We start from the raw sequence: 26,708 nt of genomic DNA on the forward strand, positions 1-26,708 counted from the left end.
CAGACTGTATGGATTCGCCTGCTTAAGCACAGCAACCGTATTTTAAATATTTTTTGTATTATGTGGCTCTATCGATATACCTCTGTATGTTCTGACCACTGATATGGGAGGCAAGCTCCCACCGTTTCCTGTACTTGGCGGATTTTATTCATTTGTCAAAAGCACTTTTAAACAGCTTTGTCTATACAGATGTTGGAGTGGGGGGGGAGGGTCTCACATTTAGAATGAGCAAAAACGAAACAAGCTGTGCAGTACAAAGAAATAAACCCATAAAATACATCAACAGGTAACAGGAGCAGATAAAGCAAGGGCAGACTGAACTAAAACCAATGAACTCACTACACCCTTAAAATGTATGGGCTAAAAGATAAATTTTAATCTGGCACCAAAAAGATACTAGCCACACATCTGAAGAGGGAGGACACAGCCTAGAGTTGGGCAGTAAACCCAGAACACACTTTTTTTTTTGCTCTTTAGTGGGTCTCAGTCACTAACAACTATGAAAATGGAAGGTGTCATTCTAAAACATGGCTTTTAAGCATGGCTTCAGAGGTGAGCAGCTGACCCACCCTCACTTGCATTAACTGGGCTCAGTTCTCCTGTATTCAAGCTCAATGGCAAGTCAGTGACAGCTCTTGTGAATGATTCATTCATGAAGTTTATACAAATCTCATAGAAATTCTTTTAAATATTCAATTCCTACAGAACATTTGCCAAAGCTTTAGGCAAAATTCATAGGAACTCTAGTGTTGGGCAAGCCCCTCCCTATAATAGTTCTCACATCCAAATCTTTTGGAAATGTCTGACTTCCCTCAAAATTTCTATAGATGCTCATCTTAATGGCATCTCTACTTGAACCTAAATATTTACCCTGACGTGTTTATTGGCAGTCGTGTTATGACTTTCCTCTAACACCAATGAAGTATGCTCCCCCCATTCTAAATATTAATCTGCTATTGCAGCAACTCCTAGAGAAGACAGATAATGTGTACATTGCCTGCATGGGGTCTGTTGTTTCTGTTTGTCCATATAGTGGCAGTGTCTGGTGTTTCCTCTACAACTGATGGGAACAGACACAATAACAAATGATTATTCATTTTTTGAAATGACATTTTGGTATCTGAATGCCTAAATATGTATGGCAACAGCTTAAACTTAGGGCCAGTTCACATACTCATGAACATCACTTGCTTAGACATTATGTTGAACTTGCAGCAGAAATGTTGAATTGATTTCACTGAAAGACTTCCAAGTGCTATGAAAGTGCCATTGATGGTGTTTGATCTTTGAGGGTGTTCACTGACACATGCAAATTGCCACTTGATGTTGTAGCCATCAAGTGAAGAACATGCACAGGTGAACCAGCCCATCGAGAGAGGATTATTTTCTCTTGGGAGAGAGATTTTTGTTGCTATAACCTGATTAGGAATCCCTGTCCAAAAGAAGCTTAAAGTGGAATTTTAGACATCTTATCAATACACTGATTTATCAGTCATTGGGGTGGGGGGGTGGGGAGAGAATGGATTATATCATCCAGATGACAAATATGGTGTTTCACTGTGGTAGTTGTAATCAGGACAGACTTTTTGCACCAGTTTGTAATCAACACTGTAAAAAGCAATGTAAATACAGATGACTTTAAATGGTTTAGAACACAGCCAGGACACATGGCTTTGTGTCTGCTCTTGGTAGCAGATCTTCGAAGGGTCAAAATTACACAATGCAGTTTTCTTAGCCCTATCTGTTTTCTCGTATTCAATTCGACAGTTGAAAGACTTGGACTCCTTGGTCTCTAGTGTTGACTGTGGTGAGGATTCAAACTCCACCACCTTGGAAGGTGGCACCAAGCTCACAGAAACATTTCCAAGGCCTGTGGAATTGTGCCGGAAATAAACGCTGAAGGTTCCATTGCCATGGTCAACAATTTTCCCTGTTATGAGAAGATTCAGCTTCACAGTTTTGATGTTAGAATGGAAGTCACCCCACCCAAACATTTTCTTGAATTTCCCAGTTTTTACAATTGGTCTGCGTTTAGTTCGTGCAAGAGATTCCTGAACCTCAGTGATGTTGGATAACCAATCCCAAAAGTTGTCTATGCTGTCTGAATATGACATCTGTCCATGTTTCAGTGCTGGGGATGGCTTAACAAAGAGGCGTAAAGGGTTGATGATCCTCGAATTGACTACATTATCAACTAGTGTGTCTGCAGGATCTTTGTCTTCCCAGTTTAGTAAGTCTGTGGCATGGATGATCTGCTTAGCATCACAAAAGATCTGTTTCAAAAGAGAGAAAAAAAGAAGACAATAAATATTAAAAACTAACATGTGATATTAAATTAAGTTAAAAGATTCATGCCCTGACTTTACTGTGAAAACACTCAAGACAGTTTATATCTGTATTGTAATATTGAGTGACTCTTTTGGTAACTGGGCTCAGTTCTGCTAGGTTCTAGATACATGCTCTGCCCTTTTAGATGTGCCTGCATGAGTGGCGATCACACCTGACTGCATCTGAAGAGAGAGTGGAGACTCCTCTGTAGGGCAAGATTCTGAACCTCCTAAAATCTCCAATGCCATAGCCCTGCCATCTTTCTCCTGCCATCCTCAGTTAATGAGAGGCTTCCTAGATGCTTCTGCCCATCTCTCTGATCCTCAAATTAATTACTACCAGCAGGTCCCATCCTTTACTCTCACAGAAATGGTTTCAGTAGGGCAATGGAGTCTTTCGGTCATTCCCCTCCCTTTCTATCTGTAAGGAGCCACAGAGAAATGTGTATTTTTAAAACAACAACAAAAACACACTAATGGTAAAATAAAATTAGTTAATAACTAGGTTGCAAGTACTTAATGAGCAATAACCTTTTTGAATTATTCACACATGAATATAAAAAGATTAAAATCTTATTCTTAAATACCAGTTTTATGCGGAAAGTGCATTGCAGTTCTTTGCTAATCTTCCTCTTAATATAAATCACTTTGAAAATCATCTTTAATTATTTCTCTTTTTTAAAAGAAGATTGTATTTGCTTAAAATAGAAACTGATACATACTGGACCTTGGGCAGAAAACTCATTCTGTGATAATGGTTTAGCGTTATAAGATATTTATTTCTGTATTTTAGAAAATCTACTTTTTATACAAATCAAATGTGACATATGAAGTCTATAGGCTTCTACTTAACCCCCCACCAGCAAATGTACCCCAACAAAGCAATCCAAATAAAATACCTGTTAGAAGTTAGTAAGCATGACACCATTTGCATGTAAAACAAAACATGTCTTTACTTAGACCTCCTCCTTTCCAGTAAAACAAAATAGTTGTCCGTAAGTTATTGGGGTCAACAAAATCCCACAATGTAAAGTAGAAACATCTTCTCAAATGGTGTGTGAAATCTAAGCCTTCACAAAAAGCATTTAAAATGTTCAGCAACATACATAAAACATAATTATAACAGTTGCACAAATACAACAGTGCAACAATCATGAGTAACAACAACAAATATTGCATTTTCTTAATACTAAATTATTGTTCCAGGGAGAGATTAACCCTAATGTTATCTAAGATGTGGGGCAGAAGCTTTCACAGAACATTCGTTGCTTTCTCTGTTATGTGAATATAGGGGTTGGGGTTATATCCTAGTTCAAGGTTTTCATCTGCCTTATACTAAGGCAATCACCTGTTCATCTAGCTTGGTATTGTCTACAATGAAAGGGAGTGGCTCTCCAGGGTTTCTGACACAGGTTTTCCCCAATCCTACACGAAGAATCCAGGGCTTGAACATGCCCCCACCTTGAGCTCTGGCTAATCGTCTCCACAGACCCTGGTGCACCCCTGGAATCTCGCACCGCTCATGGAGACTGTGGTGGTGAGTAACAATGTATTCCCTGGAAATGGCTATTGCTTAGTGGCAGGGCACATGCCTTCACATGCAGAAGGGCCCAGGTAATGGTTTAAATAGGATCCCAGGCATTAATGTTAAGAAAGAGCTGTAAAGAAACCATTTAAATCACAACAAAAGGGAAATCTCTTATGCAGCCTCAAATTGGTTAACTCCTCCATGGTCTAGACTTCTTTCCTTTTCCTTTTCTTTTTGCTAATATATTGCTTTAACAATACAAATTAACTTGAATGCTAGAACAAAGTAAACGTTTACATAATTCATGACTTGACAAAGCTTACCAATTCTGCAAGTGCGTGCACATTGGATTCATGCAATATCATACAAGTTTTCAGCATCTTACACTCAAGCCAGGCAAGAATAATGAAGTCTCCAACAGTCGTCAATTACACTAAAAAAAATGCAATCCTAAACTGATCACATTATATTCCATTACAATTCTCCCATTGTAAGAAAATTATAACAGACACTAATAATTCAGCATAATAAGCAGAGCCTGGACCTTACTGATAATTAAATGTGCTTTTCCTAAAGGCAAAGGCTGTGATAGGTTTTGTAGCAGCATATGTGATTGCTGTAAGGCATTAAGGATTTAAGTAGCATGTACTTATTAGCTACACTATACTGAAAATCCATACCATATTCATTTTCTGGAATGTATTTTGTCCCTATGCTTGTGGTACTATCCTACAGTTCTAATACCCCCCTAATTCGCCCACCCCCTGTTGCTAAAGCATTTTGCTCCTGTTATATTTGCATTGATGCTATGAGGAAGGAGGAAATGGGCACAAGGAGCTGAGAGTGGCGGCTCCAAAACTGCCCTTCATGTGGAACTCTTGTGATGCTAATCCCTTATTCCGGTCTTGAAACTGCAGTACAGTGGTACCTCCGTTTACGAACTTCATCCGTTCCAGAAGTCCCATTCTTAAACCAAAACCGTTCTTAAACCGAGGCGTGCTTTCACTAATGAGGCCTCCTGAGCCAGTGCCATTCCACCATTCAGATTCCGTTCTTAGACCGAGGTAAAGTTCTCAAACCGGGACACTATTTCGAGTTTTGAGGAGTTTGTAAACCGAATCGTTCTTAAATCGGACTGTTCTTAAACCGAGGTACCACTGTATTCAATCTTATGCAGCAGAACAGTTCATATGTTTTACAGAATAGGAACAGAGTTAAGTCCTGGTGACACTATGCCCTGAGGCTTCTGCTAGTAGGACTCATTAGCTGGATCCTGCCCTTGGTTTGCATATTGTTTCAGAAGGGGTGAATGAGATAGGTTTGCCATTAAATGCAAACTAAAACAAATCCCCCCCCCATCGCCATCTTCCACTGCAGAATGGTTCCTCCCACACTGTATTTGGAGACTTGTTTGGGGTTTTTTAAGTATCCACATTGTAGTCCAATGTTAATTGTGGATTTCATCTTTACACTTGGATCTTTTTAAATAGCCATCACACAATATGTGACTGTACCTATCCCACCCCCCGCCCCATCATAGAAGTAATAATTGAAGAGTGAATTTCAGTGTTTGCAGTTTTAAAATATCATTTGCGTAGCCATCCATTGAGTCAGAACAGCAAAGACGCAGCTTTCAAAGAAAGCAATTGAAGGCCGAACAATGTCCGATCCCCTCTCCGTCCCAATCCCCAGTAGTATATCATAGGGTTAAGTGGAAAACAGGCTTTCACAAACAGTTCTGGGGTGGGACTGGAGATCAGGTCGAGTCGCTATCACATTAGGAATGTACAAATTCTGTTTCCCACCCAAACAACTGGTAAAGCACCTTCTGTTATTACAGTTTTACTATGTTAATGAAAAGTGGCCAGAATTCCCTTGTTCAATAACATATATAATTGGATTGCTTTAACAATTCTGTCCTGTCTCCTGTAGTTAACTAAAATGACAAGCTGCTTCAGCAAGAAATAATGATATTTTTTTTAAACCCCTCTCATGATCAAATCTTGCAGCCCATTAAATTTTCTGCTTGTAAATGAATCTTATAAAGAACTATCCTCCCTGTAGAGGTACAAGCACACCAACGTCTCTGATGACAAAACTGGAAAGCAGATCCAGCTGAACAAAACATGGCTATCCATGATTAGTGGCGCAACTTCCCCCAAAGCCATATCTCTTCTGAATCTTTAGGGAATTGTCAGAGAAGCATAATAGGAAAATGACAGAAAGTAGATGAGGAATGACAGAAGTGAGCTATATATCAGAATACTAATTGAAGATATTAATATTTTCCCGTGTAATATATCATTTTCTGAAAAGCTGCTAGTGCTGATAAATACTAATAGAAGCCTGGAACAAATCTCAACAAAGGAAGAAGGGAGATAATTACAAACTTTTCTTGGCTTGCCCAAAGCTTTAACTTTTTTCCTTTTTAAAACTTTTTAGAAAATACCACCAAAAACTTGTTCAATTGACAAGAGGGGGAAAACTTGCCACATTCAGCATTGCCTTGCAAAGAGCGATATCCAACTAAATCATACTTGAGAGCAGAACCTTTGAAACTAATTGGTCTTGCCTGAGCATGGTTTACATTCAACTGCATCCATTTTAACTCAGGTGTAGTTTTGTCCCTGTTATCTAGCACTGCTTGAATAATCTTATTTTGTTGTTGTTATTATATTTATTCATTTATATCCCACCTACTCCCCAGACTGAGACTCAAGGTGGCTAACAGATAAAATGGTAAAAGCTGAAAACATAGGAAAAATATTAAGTTCACACCTCCACTTTCTAAATAGTTAGTGATGAACTCATGCTAGAGTAATATGTTGGGTAAGAAAGCAGCAGTAACTGCTACCATCTTGCTTTTGGAACAGACAGTTTATCACTATCAGAAATCAGTATGTACAGGTTAAAGCTCCTCTGTTGGCTAGCAAGGCTGATCTTAACAACTGTTGATATATACTATTGCTGTACTGTGTATTTTGGGTTTATGGACCACAATAAAGCTCTGTGTGTGTGTGTGTGTTTATCATGAGCTGGAGGCACAATGCCACTGCATGGAATCAACTAAATGTGAGGCACAAAGAGCCTTACTTAGGAGGGAAATTCAAGTACAGTACAGTAGTCTGAAACTGTCTAGGCTCCTGAAGGGATGCTGGACCTCTGATTAGTTGCTTTAAATGTCTTCCCAGCAGCAATCATCCACCAGCTTGCTGTCTCCACATTCTAGATTCTGCTACTTAATACTGCAGCCACCTGGCTAAATAGTGTCATAACGCTACCTGTGTATGCATGACCAGCAAAAGCACAATTGAAGGTTTTAGTTTGGGAATCTATTTTCAGTTTTGTTTTTGTTTTTTTAAAAAAACTTAAATCAAGGGGTAGCTAACTTGTGGTGTGAACTCCCATCAGCCCTAGCCAGCATGACAAATGATTAGTGATAATGTGAGCTGTGGAACCACTTTGAGCTTTGTTTGCAATTGAGGGGTATATAAATTTTATGAAATAAATAAATAGTCCAGCAATGGCCAAAGATTAGTCACTTTTAAGCTAAATACAAGCAAATATTCTAATACATAGTAGAGTCATGTGTATGGAAACTGGGGGAGAGCTTGCTCTTATACAGGGGTCAGCAAACATTTTCAGCAGGGGACTGGTCCACTGTCCCTCAGACCTTGTGGGGGGCCGGACTATATTTGGGGGGGGGGGAATGAATGAATTCCTATGTCCCACAAATAACCCAGAGATGCATTTTAAATAAAAGCACGCATTCTACTCATGTAAAAACACGCTGATTCCCGGACTGTCCACGGGCTGGATTGAGAAGGCAATTGGGCTGGCTCTGGCCCCCGGGCCTTAGTTTGCCTACCCATGCTCTTATATGTTGCCCTGAACTCGTAGGATGGCAGTTGCGATTAAAAATGCAATGTAGTTCAGGAAAGGGTCTCCCCAGCTGCTGCTCCCTATTTTTACATTACTGGGGCATCTGCTTCATTCTTCTACAGCAGGGTTGGAGAACCTGTGCCCTCCAGCTGTTACAGCTTCCATCAGCCCTAATCAACACAGCCAATTGTCAGGGATTATGGGAACTGTAGTTCTGCAATATCTGGAGGGCCAAAGGTTCCTCAGCTCTACTCTATAGGTAAAAATGGTGATTGAGGATGATTATACCTGTGTTCACCAAAAATGGGAACATCATTTTTGATGTGCATCAACCCTTAGTTAACTGCATGTTAGAGGACATTTTCAATTTACCATTTAAATACTTGCTCCCCAAGAAGTATAAATGATTTCCATTTCCCCAAGAAATTACAATGCACATGCAGATGCTCCAACACCTCTCTGGACAGCACCCAAATTAGTTTTTTGTGGGTTGCTGATTGAAACAAGCACAGTTAGCACACATTTTCAACAAGCACCTGCTGACCACCCATCTGCTGAACTTTAGAGTTTAATGATTCTCCCCTCCTGCCTACTTTTTTTTAATGCCTGGGAGATTTCATTTTACCTTTGCTAAAATCAGTTCATTAAAATACTAATTTCAAACTGTAATTATCTGTTGGTTAGCTCTGCTGGTTGAACAAGCTATAGTGCTGATATACTCCCAACTGCAGAAAAGTTCACAGATGTTCCAGTCCCCAGGAGGCTCCACTGTGCTCAGAGGCAGTCTTGAAAGAGATTTAGGAAATGTGCTTTTAAGAGTCAAGCATTTGCACCCCAAGTGAATATATCAGGAAGAGTCAGGGGGGTAGGCAGTGGGAGAGACACAGTAACAGAAGTCAGTGTGATCTTAATAAACTGACCTCTTATGAAAATGCCACCTGGTTTTCCTTTATGCACAACAAACCCTTTACATTTTTTTAAAAAAGCAGAAAGTCTGACCAAACTTTACTTGCAACTATCTCCTTCAAGACTTTGAGAGGTTCATAAATCCTGACCATCTGGCTAAACAACAGGTAACACTACGGATCAAAAAGGACCCTGTTGATAACTTAAACACTTTGGTCAATGTGTTGCTACAGAGAGTTAAAATAGAACATTTATGAGTTTCAAATAAGGTATCAGCACCCCTCTATCCTACCAGCTCCCACCAGTTCCATCTGCTTAAAGAAACTCAAACCTAAGACATTATAGTTGGTGTTGTTGGCTCCTTAGAAACAATCCAAAGGTTACAATAGGGTATATATTTTATTTGGATAGAATATTACTAATTGGTGAGCAGGATTTTAGTTTTCCAGAAGGCTTCTTCAAGTTGGGCATTAAACGAAATGGGGGAAGGGAGGGAGAGCCAGGCAAGATACTCCAACCCCAAAATCTGAAGTTTGCAATAGTACTAACAGAGTCAAGGAGATGTTATTTAGAGTTAGTTGGATTTGACTCTGCTATGAGCAAAACAGGTTTCATGGTCCATTTCCTTCCAGTATTCACATCTGGAAGCACAGCACAGCTGGCTGTGATTTTGTTCCTCTCTGCTTTCTCCAAAGCTTGCAAACCAAACTGACCCACAGCAAGTCAATAGGGAAGAGCACACTTGTAGTGACACAATATATATTTACAAACAAACACTTGATTTAAGCAAGGCAATGTATTGTTTTGGTAAACCTACAAGCCTGTAATAAGTATTTAAGATTGATTATTGTTGCTGTTCGTTTTGGATAAGTCATTTTAATACTAATTTGAAATATATTACATATGTATTTATATAAGGCTGTGTGATGCTAATTGTAGTATGCAGCTTCTCCTCTTGGCTGTCTACAAAGTTCTGCAGATATACTTCATTTGGGAGACATGTTCCTTTGCAGAAAAAGGTAATAACTCACCTGTTCAAAATACTGGGATGGGTGCTTTGCATTTGTATGTCTAAGTTTAGGACAGATTTTTTTTTTAAATCCCAAAACATTTTCACTCAGTGCATAACTAAATTAAAGAATTCACTTCCACAAAAGGCAGCAAGGGGCGACCAGTTTGGGTGGCTATAAAAGATAGCTATACAAAATCATGGAGGACAAGGGTCCTCCTGATTCACCTCCACCACTGAAGGCAGTTGCTGGGAATCGCAAACAGGAAGTATGCTATTGTGCTCAGGTTCTGCTTTGCAGGCTTTTCATGGGAATCTGGTTAGCAACTGCGAGAACAGAGCACAGGATCAGATGGGCCCTTGTCCTGACCTGATCCAGCAGGGGTCTGTTCTTGTGTTTTTAAGGTAAGGTCCAGAATAAACTCCAACCTCTATCTTTTTTTCAAGGGGCGTGCTGCCACATCCAATACTGACTGATAAGAAAAGACAGTAACAGAGTACATTTTTTCTTAGATCCAAACAATATGTGACAGTCCCATTTTTTATATATTTTTTTGCATGTACAGGGGAAGCCAAATTCTTTGCCTTGCTGTGTGTCAGTGTTTGTTTGTTTGTTTAAAAAACATTCCCTGTCTGGCTTGGTTCCAGGCTGGGAGGAAATTGGTTGGAGCTATAGAGCAAAGGCAGAGAAGCTTTCACTCATGTGAGGCATGAGATACAAGGCTAGGGCCAGTTGGGTCCAAAGGGAGAGAGGTAGATGGCACCGTCTAAGAAGGGCTGCTGGTTCCAGGGCAAGCACACAATAAGGGTCAAAGTGTGGCATGGCCAGAGGAGTCAGTGAACCTTAAGTTGTTGCCTAGCCAAAGGAGGCTCAGGTATTATAGGACCTAGGGAGACCTGATTGGCCTGTGGGAGACAGCTGACAGTATAGTACTGAAGTCCAGAGGGAGCCCTTTACCCATAGAGCCTACAGGGTTTGCCAGAGTACTGATGGAATAGGCATTTAAAATATCAGTGACTCTAGTTTGAGACCACTTCTGCACTGGAGATTTACATCTCCCCTCTCCTGTGCATTCCATCTCATGTAAAATAATAATAATTTCAGTCTTTGCTTTATATGTGTACAGAACAAATGTGTGAATAAATAAATAAATGGGGTTGTCCGATATCTGCTCTGCTCCTTCTTCACTGAATACTTCCAATAATTTGAGACAACTCCAGTAGAATAATTAATGTCCTGGCTAAGACATGATCTTACTACCACAAATTTGTCACAAACTACTTTCCATAGCGGGCACAAAGTTCTTACAGCAAATGTTCTCTTTTGTTTCCTACTTTTTTTGTCTGCCTCTCATCTTTTAAACTAGGGAATAAGAGTTTAGAACTATTTAATTAAAGCTAAAGGTATACCTTATACCTCTGGTAGGCAGGAAGCTGAGTGAATTCCAGAACCTCTATTATTGTAACACATAAGAGATAATTAACAAAGGAAAATATTACAGTTATCAGCACCCTTTGAGAGTGTAACTAATGAACCTCTAACAGCTGCTCCTGAAAAATCAGCAACACTATCACTATCAATTTCTAGACAAAGCGCAGCTGACAGATGCTTGAAGTGATAAATCAGTCTACACTAGGATTAAAATAACAAGCCCCAGAAGACCTCTAAAAGACAAAGGTGTTGTACCAGTCTACTTCTAGGTTCCCTGGATTCTGTTAGAATGCAGATCAAATTGGTTTGCAAAGCACAAACGGTAGTGGGAAAGAAATCCAGCAATCAGTGCACTTGCATCAAACTTGGCAGTTCAAAAAAACCAAACAAAACCCAGTAAAACTATCTCTCTCTCTCTCTCTCTCTCTCACACACACGCACACACACACACACACACGAAACAGAGACTGAATTTCATTTCTAGTGCTATGGATACATGAAGTAAGTGCACTTCATTTCCCATACACATTTTAATTAAGCCTGTTTTAAGTTGGGCAGTTGTTTTAAAATGCAATGAATATCATTACTGAAACAGGGTATATGTTATTTCATTTTCTTTGTAAAAACAAAAAAACAATAACGGGTGGGGGGCAATCTCATAACACATTGCTAAAAATGACTGATGTGCTGAGAACCCATTCACTCCAGTGCTCTATGTGCCAAGTGAGATGGGCGAGAGAGTCAAAAAGTAGCAGAAGTGGCACCTAGGGAACCTTTCGGTCAGGCATGTCAATGACAATGTCAGATACAACAGGCGGGCTGACAATGCTGACACCATACAGAGCACTGTGTCCATGACATCCCAGTGGATACTGAAATACTATCCTGACTGGGTGCAACTTGGGCTTGCTTTAGCTGTTGCACTTTTTGCTTCTGTATTTATATTGTCCAACGTATTTCTTTTAGCAATAAATTTCTTTAAAAAGCAAAATTATGTTGGAAGCTCCAACCACAGAACTTTGGCCTCATGTAAATTAGTTAAGATATCTCTCCCCTTCAAACTTTCCAACATTTCTTTTATTTATTATTTATAAAAGTATTTGTATACTTGCCACTTCAAATAAAATACTGAGGTGGGGCACAATATAATATGCAGTAAAACAATATGCTGTAATCTCCACTTCTCAGAAATTGACATCACTCAGGGTCAACTAGAAATGACATTAATACTGAAATAGAGACTTAATGTTGTCTCTGCTGCCATGTTTCTTGTCAGCTTTTATGTAGATGTATGATCTAGTGTGTTTATATGCATCTATGGGCGGCCTCAAATAAAATATTAAAACTACATTAAAACATCCGTCATTAAAAACTTCCCCAAACAGGGCTGCCCTCAGATGTCTTCAAAAAGTGCGATAGTTGTTTATTTCCTTGACATCTGATGGGAGGGTGTTCCACAGGGCAGGTGCCACTACCGAGAAGGCCCTCTGCCTAGTTCCCTGTAACTTTGTTGCTCGCAGTGAGGGAACCACCAGAAGGCCCTCGGCGCTGGACCTCAGTGTCCAGGCTGAACGATGGGGGTGGAGACACTCCTTCACTAACTTTTGATGAACTGGAAATTATTCTTAGAATATGATTCTGCTCAAAGATACTCTGGTTCTAGTGGGGAATTTCCTCCCAATGCAAATGCTGTATGAGACAATGGATTTTCCCCAGGAGTGCAGCAAGGAAGGAAAGAGTTAATTTCCTTTTCTACCTGCTGTTCATTATTTTAAAAACCTCAAACCATGCATATTAAGGGCTGGATTCAGCTAATCCGGTGGTCAAGCAGGACTCTGTGCTTCCCCCAAATCCACTCCAGAGGGTCAGGAGAACCCCCAGAACAGCATACAGGAGAAGCACAATAGGAGATCCTTCTATCTGAAAAGCAAAAACTCTTGCATTGACAGAACGACTATAATGGCACCAAGCTGAATTCCGCCCCTCATGTCCAGTTTAGTCCTTCTGAACTTTTGTTCAGAAATACAAACTCAAGGGCCCACGATCTATGGAGGATAACCAATAGAGGTTATAGAGAAGAAAAACCTGTTTGATGGAAGCAGTTGTTGCCCTGGACATGATACAGAAGGTAAACGCTTGCAATACTGGAGTCCTATGACTAGAACCACAGAAAACACAAAATAAACATATACCGAATAAGAAACAATTTGACAAAACTGAAAAGTGTTTGGAAGTGAAGATGATAACACTGTTAACTTGACAGAAATGCAACTGAGATTTATTTATTTTTTTAGAAAGCTGTTATACAAACAGACACTCAATTCAGATCAAAGCTGCAGTGACAGCAAAGGATTAAAGCCCCTTTCAGGCCACAGTCTCAATCCAGATAACCTACACTCCATGCGTGCTATTTGATTAAAATTGTGAATTTCGGGAGTGACATGACACCTAGTTTTGTCCTAGAGTCACCATGACCTGGCTTCTCTGTAGATTGGATCAGCAAGTCAGCAATGCTTGTCAAAGCTCCAATATTATAATATTCGCAATGTTCCAGCTACAGAAAGATCAAGATTCAACATTGCTTTACAAAGTTCTTCATCCCGATGCACTCTGGGATGTTTACAAATAGACGGATCAGGATATTTCCCATCCATGTGTTCCTCCATAACCAAAAGTACACTCCATTTTATTTCTGCATTAATCTGCAGTTCTCTACCCTCACCAGAAAATGTATGGGAATCCAATATTAAATATTTACTTAAATACATATTTTAGTGCAAAATGTTTGTTTTAAAAATATGTCTTTTGCCCACATGTTACAATGTGTTTTGATGTGTGTGTGTTTTGAGCTGAGACCTATTTCATAACATTCAGAGAAGTGCAAAAAAAATCCTGATCTGTTTATGAATGCAGGAAGTGTGAATGAGGTTGATTCACTTAAAAAGGTGGATTTGAAATAGGTCACTAGGTGGGGTGGAGCTGCTATGCTACCTTTCCAGCAGGTAGGTCACTGTTGCTTAATGGCAGGGATAGGTGAGATCAGGGGTGTGTGCAAACATACCAGTGGAGCCGATCCAACACTCCTGCTTGTGTATTTGAACCACCACACCACTCTCCCTTCCAGGAACCTAGAATAGCAGCTCTACCTCACCTGGGAAGCCATGTCTCCCTCCATTCCTCAATTCAAGGTGTGGAGACTTTGCAGCAGAGTTTGAAACAATGTGATGAACAAGCCATTAATGGAACAACAACTGAGATATGAGTGCCCTCTTTTAAAGATAGCTTCTTTCTTCTATGGAAGTAAAGGTACTGTTAACCCTATTTGATCCACTTACTAATTCCACTGATAAATATATTTTTCTCCATTTAACTCTAACATGGTTTACAGTGTGCAGTCGTACATTGGTTCTTGAACAGAATGCGTTCCGGGAGTCTGTTTGACTCCCAGAACTGGTCAAAAACCAAGGCGCGGCTTCTGATTGGCTGCAGAAGCGTCCTGCAGTCAATCAGAAGCCGCAGAAGTCATGCCGGACGTTTGGCTTCTGAAAATCATTCTAAAACCAGAACACTCACTTCTGGGTTTTGATCGTTCGGGAGCCAAGGCGTTTTAGATCCAAGGTACGCTTGTAGTGCTATACAAATATAGTCAGAAATGAGTTCCATTAAGTCTGAAGTAAGTATGTATAGGATTGCAACCTTAGCTGTTTATTCCTAGGTTTCCATTTCATCTGGTGTTGGCAGTTCCTCAAATCTGGTAATTTCAGTGTGAATTCGCATAGCAGAACCCTGGAATTGTACACCTTCAGTGAAGTGAAGCATAACACAGAGGGCTTGTAGTCATCCTTAAATGAATCTGCTAATTAATTTTTTTTCTAGTTTGCTCTGGTTTGTTGTATAGTCCAATTAAGTTGCTAAGCCAGTCACATCAGAGTAAATCAACCATACAGTTACATAATTTTTTTCCTAATAAACAGTAGTAATTACATGTACTAGGTTCTAAGGCCGCCAGATGCTCTAAAGCAAAAGCTTTAATTTATTTCATCTAAAAAAAATTCAAAGAAACAACCCATTGATGTGTGATAGTTTTTTTAAATAAAACCAAATAAGTTAATTCTTATTTCAATGTAATGTAACTCAGATGCATAAAAGAAAAGTAGAGAAAATAAAGTAGCTATATCCTGCTCTTGCTCAGTTCCCTGCCGATTTATTATCACTATATATATAATTATGCACACACAATGTTAACAACTCAGTCCTGTAAATGTCTCATCAGAAGTCAGGCCCATTTAGCTCAGTGGAACTTACTCCCAGGAACGTATGCACATGATTGCATCCTAAAGACTTCTTATGCTATAAAACTATTATAGCAAACACTGCCTGAGCGCTAAGAGAAACCTGACACAATAAATTCCACTCCAAAAAACACAGCAGTAAAAACTAGAATTCAAAAGTATTCTGAAGAAGTTGGTCTTGCAAGCTGAACAGGGTTCACTTCTGAGCTTGCAGTTGTTAGGCTTGGAATATCACAGCACAAATAGTAATTGCACTTTGGTTTAGAGGGAGGGCAACGTTCTCTGTCAGCTGTGACTCCTCTGCCTGAATAAGCACCAGAATGTCAAGACTGGGGAAGAACTACCATCTGTCAAAACATGGGTCCTTAAAAACTAGCAAGAAGTCACACAGTAAGTAGGAAAATGTAATATAAGCTAGATAGTTGTGTAACCAACTTAATGGGGATGCACAAGCACTTCAGATGATTTCAGAAGTCAGACAGAATGTTTTGGAGCACATAGATGTGCATATATCTGGGGCTTTCAGTATTATGGTAAATAACTCTTGCACCCAAAAGACTGACAGCACAGGACTGTTCTTTTAGAGTTAAATTTTATGGATCAAGCAACATTATTTTTAGAAGTAGAACGACACAAATGTAGTGAGGCTTCTGCAGTGTGCTCTGGGCAAGATGCAGTTAGATCTTCCAGTAAGTCCACAAAGAAGCATAAATTGGAATCTCTTACACTTCTGGGCCTTGGGACTTTTCAGTCCTCCAAAACAGAGGAGGCCAACACAGTGCTCTCCAGAGGTTTCTCGACTACAACTCTCACCATCCCTGAACATTGGGCATGGTGATTTGGGCTGATGGGAATTGTAGTCCAACAATGTGGAGGGCATCACATTGCTTATCCCAGCTCTAAAAGGATCTAGAGTTTGCATAAATGCTAGTATTTATATACCGTATTTTTCGCTCTATAACACGCACCTGACCATAACACGCACGTAGTTTTTAGAGGAGGAAAATCCGTAGGCATGCCACCCATAGGCATTCCCTCCATAACACGCACAGACATTTCCCCTTACTTTCTAGGAGGAAAAAAGTGAGTGTTATGGTGCAAAAAATACGGTAATTCCACAATATTTACATTCATCTAGGTAGTTCTTACTGCAGAAGAGCCTACCTGCTCTTCACCTGCCTTCATCAAATGTTGTGTGTAGTATGGTTTGCTGTCTGGCTGGGGGCAATGAAGGAAATGAAAAGAAAAAAAATATTTGTATGCTAAAATGCTAATAAGCCACAGCAGTGAACATCTAGGTTTTAAAGAAACCTGTTCTGATGGCAAAAGTGAGATTCTGACACACCAACTCTAGGGAGCTGAGGCATTTTTGCCCCCCTAAACGTTGAGGGGGCTGAGGAAGCTGAGCGTGGTGCAGCTTCAGTGGCCAGCTCCTCCAGAATGCTTGGCCTCCTTCAGACAACACGATGTTGCATCATGCGTCACGTCTCTCTCACACACAATGAAAGCCGGGCCCCCTCAATCTTAGGGGCAACTTGGAGGCTCTTCCTCATGACATATGTAACTCCATCTATAAAATAAGTGCAACCTGAAACAAAATGTTGCAGTACGGAGTGCTCCTGGTCAGGGTTCTAGCCAGTCATAACCATTTCCAGGATACTCTATTCCACTTCCCCTTCCTTATTTTCCTTCTCCTCCAACAGTCAGTCATGCCTACTGAGCATGCTCAGTCCTCACTGAGTGGGGTTGTTTTTTTTGGGGGGGGGTCCCCCTAAACAATTTTCATACTTATGCAAACCTTGGAGTCATCCCAAACCTGCTGACACGTTTTGCATGTGGGTGGTGCCATATTATTTACTTACTTATTTTAAAGATTTATACCCTACCTGAATTAATCTCAAGGTGGCAAACAACACAATAGGTTATAATAACACATACACACATACCCAAAATAGCTCATGTATGCACACACAGCTTCAAGCTGTTGACTGGTGGGTGGAGCCAGAACATGCTTTGCTTTAGTTCTACAGTCCCAGGGTAGCAAACTGTTGAACCAGAAGATTCTTTATGAAGTTTTTCCTAATGTTTAGCTAAAATGAGTTTCTTTACCATCTCTACACATCAGTTCTAGTCTTGTCCTCTGAAGCAATAGAGAACAGGTCCACCCTATCTTCTTTGTGACAGCCTTTCAGGTATATGAAAGCAGCTCCCATGCTTCCCTATAATCTTCTCCAGGCACAGGACTTGGGTAGCCTTTCTGGTAGCTCTTGTCTGAACACCATCTAGGTGTAGCGTCCCTAGAGCTACACTCACCTATGGACCTGTAAAATTCTAAGCCTTTTAAGAGTGAGGGGAGATTCATATACAGTGGTACCTTGAGTTACAAACACTTCAGGTACCAAACTCCGCTAACCTAGAAGAGTTACCTCAAGTTGAGAACTTTGCCCCAGGATGAGAACAGAAATCGTGTGCTGGCGGTGCAGTGGCAGCAAAAGGCCCCATTAGCAAAAGCACGCCTCTAGTTAAGAACAGTTTCAGGTTAAGAACGGACCTCCGGAATGAATTAAGTTCATAACTAGAGGTACCACTGTATGTTAATTCAGTTATAAATGCTGCATATCAATTCTCGTTTGTGTCCTGGACTGTCTTCCAGTGATACGAGCTTAGACATTTATCACTGTTATACCCAGATATAAAAATTCCTGTCACCTCTAGAGCCTTACCAGTAGCTATTTTACCAGTATTATTATTTCCTGTCACACTGACTATACTTTGTCTATATACAGAGAGAGAGCTTATATCACACCTCAAAATTCTAGTTAAGTTTTATGCTGTATTACAAATGATCTCCTTCAACAAAGAAACTGAACGCTATAGCTACATTCAAATTTGTGGACACTGGTTACATGTTTTAAAATTGCATGAGCGTTTATCAGCTTTATTAACTCCAATTAAAAATCAAGTCCCTTTGCTGAATTATAGACAACTCAATCCATCCCACCTCAATTAACATAGCAACCCTGATACACATACAATTTAGCATATTCCTCTTGTTATACAATCACATATTTTATAAAACAAAAACAAAAACCCAGTCTTATGCTAAAATTACAGTGAAAGTACATCAGTACAACTGACTATAAATTTATCATAAGGGAAAATATAAAGTTTTAAAACAAGCATTTTATATAGAACCTGATATTCCTCCTTTCAATAATAAAATAAGCCAGTAAAATGAGTAATAACTTCTGTAGGAGGAAAATGTTCAATAACAATTCTACTTCTGCTTTAAATAAACTATATACAGATTGCAAACTGCCCAAAGTCTTTAAAGAGTAGGCAATGGCTGATATAAATAACTGAAGCACTTATGAACTAAAATGTACTTCTCACAACTAACTATTGCACAAGATTCAAAGGATTAATCTCTCTCCAAATCCTGAAATTATTTATAGAATCAGTGATGCTTGCCAAGTCTCCTAAAACACTGCATACATTGCAGCAATCTAACCTAGAAGTTACGAGAGAATAAATAACAGAAGTTAGGCTACCCCTGTCCAGATAGGGGTGCAGCTGGGCACTCTGCACCACTGAGGCTACTGAGCCTCAAACGATAGCCAGGATCCAGCAGTATCACCAAACTATGTACCTGCTCCTTCCATCAAGAGCAGGCCATCTCCCATCCATTCAGTCTAGGGAGCTAACAATGCTTCAGTCTTATCCAGACTGAGCTTCAGTTTGTTGGCTCTCATCCAGTCCACTACCAAGGCAAGACAATGGCCCAGCACATCCACTGCCATACCTGCAGATGTAAAGGAGAAGAAGAGCTGTTTGTCATCAGCATATTGATGACAATGGACTCCAAAATTCCAGAGAACCCCACTGAACGGTTTCATGTAGATGTTAAACAGCCCAGGGTTGCTTGAATACCGGTTGCTTGTAACCACAGGAGGGGAGAATGCTTTTGTGCTCAAATTCTGCTTGTAGTTTTCTCACTGGCATCTGGTCAGCCACTGAGAGAACAGAATGTTGGCCTGGATGGGCCAGTAGCCTGATTCAGCCGGCTCTTATTATGTCCTTATGTACACACCATACATTTAAAGTCTATGACTCTCCTCATACTGTAGGCTTCTAGCATCACTTTAACTCACTACTTCATCTTGGAAATCATAGGAATGTTTTTGCTGTATCTACTTCCACATTTTTAAACCAGACTCGCAGTGATTCACTTGTTCATAAGTGGCAATGGCAATAAAAATAGTCCATTGTGCAGGGTTGTGACATCGGTCAATTGGCTGCCTATTATGTGCCTGTGCTAAAATACGGCCCAAACTTCCACAAAGAATGACATCATGTCATAAAGGGCAAGGCAAAAATGCAGCTAACTTTTTTTTTTATTGCCTCAAGGTGTTGAGGAGATATCCCATGGGCGAAAGGGCTCCTTGATTGCCACCTTCCACATAGTTCATTATTAGTAATAAATAATACAGCTGACCTGAATTTAATGTCACTGCCCTCACTTATTGCCATTCGTTTATTTTTGTAATATCTCCCTCTTTTTTGTTCGGGTACTAATCAATTCATGCTTTAAATAATGGAACATTATTTGATAAGCCTTGCCTAGTCCAATGTCCAACTCTAGTTGGTTTTTTTTAAAGGGGGATCTCTGTCTTTCTAGAGCTCCTGCCTCCTTGCTTAGGGAAGACACAAAGGCAGCCCTAGGTGATGCCTCCAGAAGGCAACCCTGTTTTAACATGAGACTGTGTTTTGAACAATGTATTCTCTTTCCTTCCTTCAGATTCCAGAACCTGAAGGAAGAATGACAGAAAAAAGCTCCGTGTGGAGTATCTAGAATGCAGCCTGTTTAAATGTTTCAATGTTTGCATACAAGATGGAGAACCACGTTTGCTAGCACTGCGGGAAAAGCACTGTGCAATGCTGATGGCTTCTGCCCTCCTGGTTTCCTTCTTGTTATCTGGGAGACCAGGGTAGAATGATATTGAAAGGTGAATCGTGTGGAGAGGAGCAGTGTGTGGTAGCAGGGAGATGGGCGTGGGCTCAGAAGGGAGGAGCTGGAGGTAGATAACCACAATCTGGGTTTTATGTAGAAGTCTGGTCAATTTTCACTTTAAACACAGTCACATCCCGTACCTTCAACATTTTACCAAAAATGGTACATCACAAAGATGCCTAGCATTGTGACATAATTTTGCACATATTTAAAGTAGGCTATCCCAGGATGGAGGGGAGCAGTATGAATCTCACACTTAAACAAAACCCCCACAACTTTGGTTGGAAATAGGAAAAAACTCTTTTATGCAAGACACATAATTTACTTAAAAAAAATAATAATACTTGTTTTACTGTATAGTCCATGCTTGTATGAGAAGACCTCACAATCATCAAGAAGTTTATTCTTAATCTATACTGAAAAATAATTCTATTTTAAAAAAGAAAACATCAAGGCAGCTAACTCTGTAATACACACCCACACCCACCCAAAAGCTAAAACACAGATAAGTTTTAACCAAAAGATATCAAATTAAATATAAATAATAGAGGGAAACAAACTGAATACTTAACAAGTTAAAAAAGAAAACTTTATTGCCAGGCAATATTGCAAGAGGTTTTTTGTTTTATCTCACCATTTGAATTTAAGGAAAAACCCTTCCCTCATACTATGGAAAAGACTTTTTAACAAAATAGCAGCACATTTGATCAAGTTACAAATAAGCATTAAAGATACATCAGCACTTCTGTTAGCTATAAACATCACTGAGTGCTTTTGAAACCCTTTTCTGTATCCATAGGCAATGCAAAGCTTAATGCACCATTTGCAGAACCAGTTCATAGTCTGAGGACTTCCCTTTTATTATAAGCCTGCGCTGTGATTCATTTATTGTATGGATTTAAAATGTGGAGTATAAAACAGCAAAGCACTGCAGCTAGGTTTTGACAGCAACACCATGCAATTTTTATTTAAATTTCCGTTGGTTTTTAAAAGAAACCTTAAATTTTGTTCATTTGGGAGCTGATTCTTAAAAGTCTGTTTTGAAATACATATTTGGCATCTTTGGCTTAGTTTTATTTTTCATTTGCAAGCACCACCAATGAAAATTGTAATAGATATCACAAAAATAATATACCAAGATTTGTTTGCAGGAATCTGTTAAATAGGCTTGATTCAATGTCAACATCAGTGCCTTAGGGAATGGGCTGTAAAATCCTCTTATACAAGGCACTTTTCTACTGCTAGTGCCTAAGATTGCACGGCTCCTCTAACCTAATTATTAACATGACACTGAATAATTTGTAGCAACAAAACAGCTGAATGGCCATTAACATTAGATTTAAAGAAATGGTATGCTGTGACCTTAATACATACTGGACAAAGCATTTTTTTTCTTTTTACTATTTAGCCAATAACTACCCAGATTATTATTGACTGGAAACAGCAATATTGTTTTACATATATTGACTACCATAATGTTAAACGAATGGTGAATTATGGTGAGTTTAATTATCTTTGATTAGCTACTATCTAGTTTGCAGGGGAAATGGATGGTGTGCAAATTTTTTTTTACCACCAACAGCACTTTTTACTGTCTTCACAACCTGTATTTACTAAAAACACAGTCTTATAAATGTGTGTATAAATAAACAAAATAAATAAATAAACAATGGAAGGAAGCCCCATTGAACACAGTGTAGCTTACCTTTGTGTAGATATGTCTACAATTAAACGTTTAGTTATTAATTTTTGCCTACACTAAGGCTGCAGTCATATATACACTTACCTGAGAGTGAGCCCAGTTGAATACAGTGGGACTTACTTTTAAGTAAGTGTTTGCGGGGGCTGCAGCCTGGGGGTGGGGAAATGGGTATAACCTACAAGGTGGTATACCAAGGACATCCTATCAGTTGCAGTAAATGTTTTTCAACAACAGAGAGACTAATTTATTTGTAGTGAAGGAAAACTCATTGACTCATTAACAAGAGGATGATTTTGTAAAACTTCAACTTAAAACAGCATCTATACAAGGAATCAAAACGGGCACAGCAAAATTAAATAGGCCTTTTGAATTTCTCTGTGCAGCCAGACTTGCCAATTCATTATAGTTGCCATAAGATACTGCCCCCAATGTTTGTGTTTTTAAAGTTTTGTACTCTACAGGAAATTTCACCACATAAAAAAAGAAGTCCTGGTGTTTTTTTTTTTAATGTTTCTTTCTCTCATTGGCAAAAATGCTTGTTACTGTTTATGGATATTGTCCATGTCATCTGGCTCTGACTCTACAAATTGTACACCTGGAAGGCACTGGTCATTTAAAAGTACATGTGCACAACTATATAGTAGACAACATGGTAATACTGTGTGATATGCAACAAAATGTTAAGCACAGATTTGTATTTGTAATTAGCATATGTTATTGAGTCCCATAGGGCTTACTCCCATCCCAAGGGTTCTATGAGAAGTGGGAGCATGATAGAAATCTAAATAAATAAAATTATAGGGTTGCAGGGTAACTTGGATTTTTTTTAAACTTTAGGACTACTTCCCTCTTAAGAATTCTATGATAAAAGTGTTCCATTACACCACTGATGGAGATTTCTCTAACAGCACAGAAAATGAGCTACTCCCCATGGAATTGTTAGGCTATCAGCTGCGAACAGGTACTGCCTTGTGTGTGTTTCCCTCCCCTTACAAGAAAACAGCTTTTGATCCTTTAAAGTAATCAACACAAAGCAATTGTTGTAAAGCCACAGCAAAAAAGTTGACATCATCCAATAAAATGTGGAATAAAACCAATGCCCGTCAGAAGTTTTAATTGGTTCCTTTGATTATCTGGTTGATTTAAAATAACAAAAATAAAAATGGGTAAGGGTATTTCAATTTACCTCCTTCCTGACCAGCAACTTTGTAATCCATTAACTGCTTTCCATTCACATCCCTAACCCCTGTGTGGTGTTTAGCTGGAAACTCTGCTCTAAGAATATAAACAGCCTTTTATTGTTCAAAAAAGCAAAGCAGTGTGAAAGCAAATATGAGTGTCTTATCGCAGAGCTGCAGCTCCGCACTTCACTGCTATGATAAAGTGCCACAGGAAAAAAAAAGGGAAAGGGAAAACAGCCCCACAACATTACAAGACAAGCACAATCCAAAACCGGATTAGAATTTGACATAAGCTTCCTCAAAAACTAATCAATCAACTCATGCTGTAATATTAGAATCCAGCTCTTAAGGAGGCTGTCTAATCCCTTCAAGGTTTATTACACATCCCCTTATTGACTGTAGTCACACACACACATAAACTTTCAGCCAGAATGCAGCCATGAGGAGAAAAACAAAACTTTGTATCCTGTTGTGTGCAAACAATTAACATCTTCCTGAAATGGAGTATGATGAAATACGATTGCAATGCTGTTTTTGTTTGATTTAGCTCCTTTTTATGCCTTACTCCATATATTTAATGCCCCAAGTTAGTTATTCAAGTAAGTTTGTTACAACTATTTACAACTGTATTCTCTACACTCCGATTAGTAACAGTGTCTCGCTTGGAGTTCTCCACAACTTCAGCAAACCAGCTTTTGCCATTTGCTTCTGACTGCAATCTTCAGTTTACTCCCATTATATTCTGCAGGGTTTACTGCTAAGTACAGTAAAGGTATTTACAACTGAGCTGTAGTCCACCCCAAAGCCACAAGATACCACAAGAGAATAGACAGCAGTACTGTACTTTTACATCATCTATAGGAGATGTAAAACTAATTTTGAAACTACGAAAAGCAAAGAAATTTAATTTAAACTGCAATCCTATGCAGTTACATGAAAATCAAGTACCACTGAAAACATTTGCTCCAGAGTAGTAAACATGCACAGGGTCCAGCTGCATGAGCACCAGATAATTGCATAAGTAGTTTATTGTTTGAGTGGCTGTCAACAGTACAAGATTCTTATTTACAGGTAAATATTCTCAGATAAAACAAAATAAAATATTAATAAATTAAAATAAACTTATTTGCAAATTGCTTAGGATCAACCAAAGTGGACTCTAGTCCATGAAAGCTTGTGCCATAACACATCTGTTAGTCTTCAACATACCACAAGGCTACACAAGGTGATGGTGATGTATCGATGTATTAAATAAGTATGTAAGACTTTTAAGTAAAAAGTTGCTTCACAGTTGCACCACACAACATCCTGTTTAATAACATCGCTTCAGATTCGTACTATTGAGGAAACAAAGCCTGCAAATATATGAGCTACCAAAAAAAAACAAATCTGCTCAACAGGCACATGATTTCCTGTAAATTAGAAAACTGTAAGAAGCAACAATGTAACTAACTTTCTCTAGAGGCACCAGATATGAAGATGATTGTAAAAAGCCAGTTCTTTATTATCCAAGATTTCCAAAGGGCTTATTGCAGTGCAACCCTAGCCATGTCTAGTCAGAGGAAAGTCCCTCTGAGTTCAGGGGCACCTACTCCTGCATAGCTGTGCTTAGAGTTGCAGCCTTACTTTGGTTACACTAAGAGCACATAAATGGAAGATCCGAAAACCTTAGTCCAAAGCCGACAATATTCAACATGTTGGACACAGGCCTTTCGGGAATCCCAGCTGAAAACTGAAAAAAAACAAGACGATATTGTTAAGCAATCCCGCCTTGGGCTTTACTGGGCTGTTCTAACTCAATCGAATTCTTTCCCCTCCGAAAGCGAACAGTGTTCCCCGTCGAAACGACAGCAGTCGGAAGAGACGCAAGGTGCGCCCAGGAGCTCGTTAGGTTTCTTTGGCTGCTTAGAAAAGGGAAAAGTTTCCACCAAGCATCCGAGCCCAAGCGATCGAATCGAAACGCTCACCCTCGTCCTTCGCAAACCAAAGCCACACCAGGCGCAGCTAGCTAGTGAGAGATCTCGCCATCGAGCCGCGCGAAATGTTGGCGGCAGAGACAGGTGCGCGCCCCATTCATTCCCTGGCATCGCTGAGATGGATGGTCCACTCCCCCCCCCCCCAAGAAAAAGGAGAGCAAGGGTGGGAGAAGAGATGGAGAAGGGGAGCAAACCCGAAAAGGAACAAGGAAAGACCTCATGCTAAAGCCACCCGGGTTCCTTACGAACTTCTCCAGCGTTTCTAAAGCTTGCAGAGAAATAGGGAGGCGAAGCCGAAGAGCGCACTCCGTTTGCGCCCCGGCAAAGCGGGAGACTTACAAGCGGGAGGAAGCTGTGCATCACCACCAGGAGAGGCAGGGGCTGCCGCAGGTGCGCCATCCTGGCTCGGGAGTCTTAAGAGATGCTCTCCTTTCCTCGGGTCTGGCTCATCTCCACTTTAGGGGGCAGGACTGAGTCCAGGAACATAGCACGGCGCGGCGGCGGCGGCTTCGTCGCCGTCTTCTTCTGCCTCCAGAAACTGCCACACGACAGACATACACGCGCTCGCCGAGAGGCGCGCGCCCGTCAGAGCAGAAGAAGAAGAAGAGCCCCGCGAAGACCCCGAGGCAAATCCTCCGGCGCTCACTCGCGCAGGCGCCGCTTGGGGTCCCCTTTCGCGCGGGGGGCGCCGCTCATGGCTGGCGGCGAGGCGGGAAAGAGCCGCGCAAATGGCCGGAATCAACGGCGGAACGTCGAGGGGTCCCTGGGAGAGGTGGGAGGGGCGGGCGAGAGTGAGGGCATTTTCACACACGCCCCGTGAAGAGATGCGGCGGCGACGCAGCGCTATGCCTGCCACGCGCGTCAAGCAACTCGGCGGCGCCTCCCCGGCTTGCCTGGAGCAGGCGAGGGAAGAGGAGGAGGGCGCTTTGTTCGCGCTTGGCGGGAAAGCGCTCCGAGGCGATGGAGCGGGGAGGGGCGTGGCTCAGCCCGGGGCGTATTAAGGAACGCAGTTGGGAGCAGGGTGGGAAGTGTGTGAGGCGGCGGGGGGGGGGGGCGGTTCTTGGTCCTTATGGGGACCCCTTGTGGTAACACGCCTTTGGACGAGCTCCCTTGCAGAGGGAAGAAAACCTTCCCAGCAAGGGGCAGAGGGTTGCCTTAGGTGTGCCAGGTGGTTGGTCCCACCTTGTCTCCACCCAGGAAGGAGCAGAAGGGCACTGCCCAGAAAAAGAAAGGGGCAGCCAACTCTGCCCGTTTGCCACCCCAGGGAGGGAGACAGCTGAAGTGGGCAAGGCAGCAGTTCAGTGGGAGAGTTCCTGCCTGAAACCCTGCAGAGCCTGCAAGTCTGTAGGCAATAATGAACCAATGGTGCTGACTCAGCATGAGGCAGCTTCCGGTGTTCAGGTGTCGCTTCTTCTCATCACCAGCCTCTTTGGCTCTGGGATGGTCTGCCTGCTGGCTCTCT

General features: G+C 40.7%; 1 protein-coding gene across 1 annotated transcript; it reads right to left on the reverse strand.

The window, feature by feature from the left end:
* Positions 1 to 356: 356 nt before the first annotated feature.
* NXPH2 (neurexophilin 2) lies at positions 357 to 26,168 on the reverse strand. Its single transcript, XM_081168000.1, has 2 exons — positions 25,586 to 26,168; positions 357 to 2,273 (listed from the first exon to the last, which is right to left on the reverse strand). Exons 1-2 carry the CDS (start codon positions 25,643 to 25,645, stop codon positions 1,530 to 1,532), a joined length of 804 nt encoding a protein of 267 aa, XP_081024126.1. The 5' UTR covers positions 25,646 to 26,168; the 3' UTR covers positions 357 to 1,529.
* Positions 26,169 to 26,708: the final 540 nt, after the last annotated feature.

The sequence above is a fragment of the Podarcis bocagei genome (assembly GCF_964188305.1).
Source record: "Podarcis bocagei genome assembly, chromosome: 1".
NCBI lineage: Eukaryota > Metazoa > Chordata > Lepidosauria > Squamata > Lacertidae > Podarcis > Podarcis bocagei.

What these genes read in the sequence shown, in the direction of transcription:
- NXPH2 (XM_081168000.1), bottom strand. Translation starts at nt 25,645, where the DNA reads ATGGCGCACCTGCGGCAGCCCCTGCCTCTCCTGGTGGTGATGCACAGC. An exon ending in TGCACAGCTTCCTCCCGCTT is followed by an intron (nt 2,274 to 25,585) that starts GTAAGTCTCCCG and finishes CTTTTGAAACAG; the next exon opens with ATCTTTTGTGATGCTAAGCA.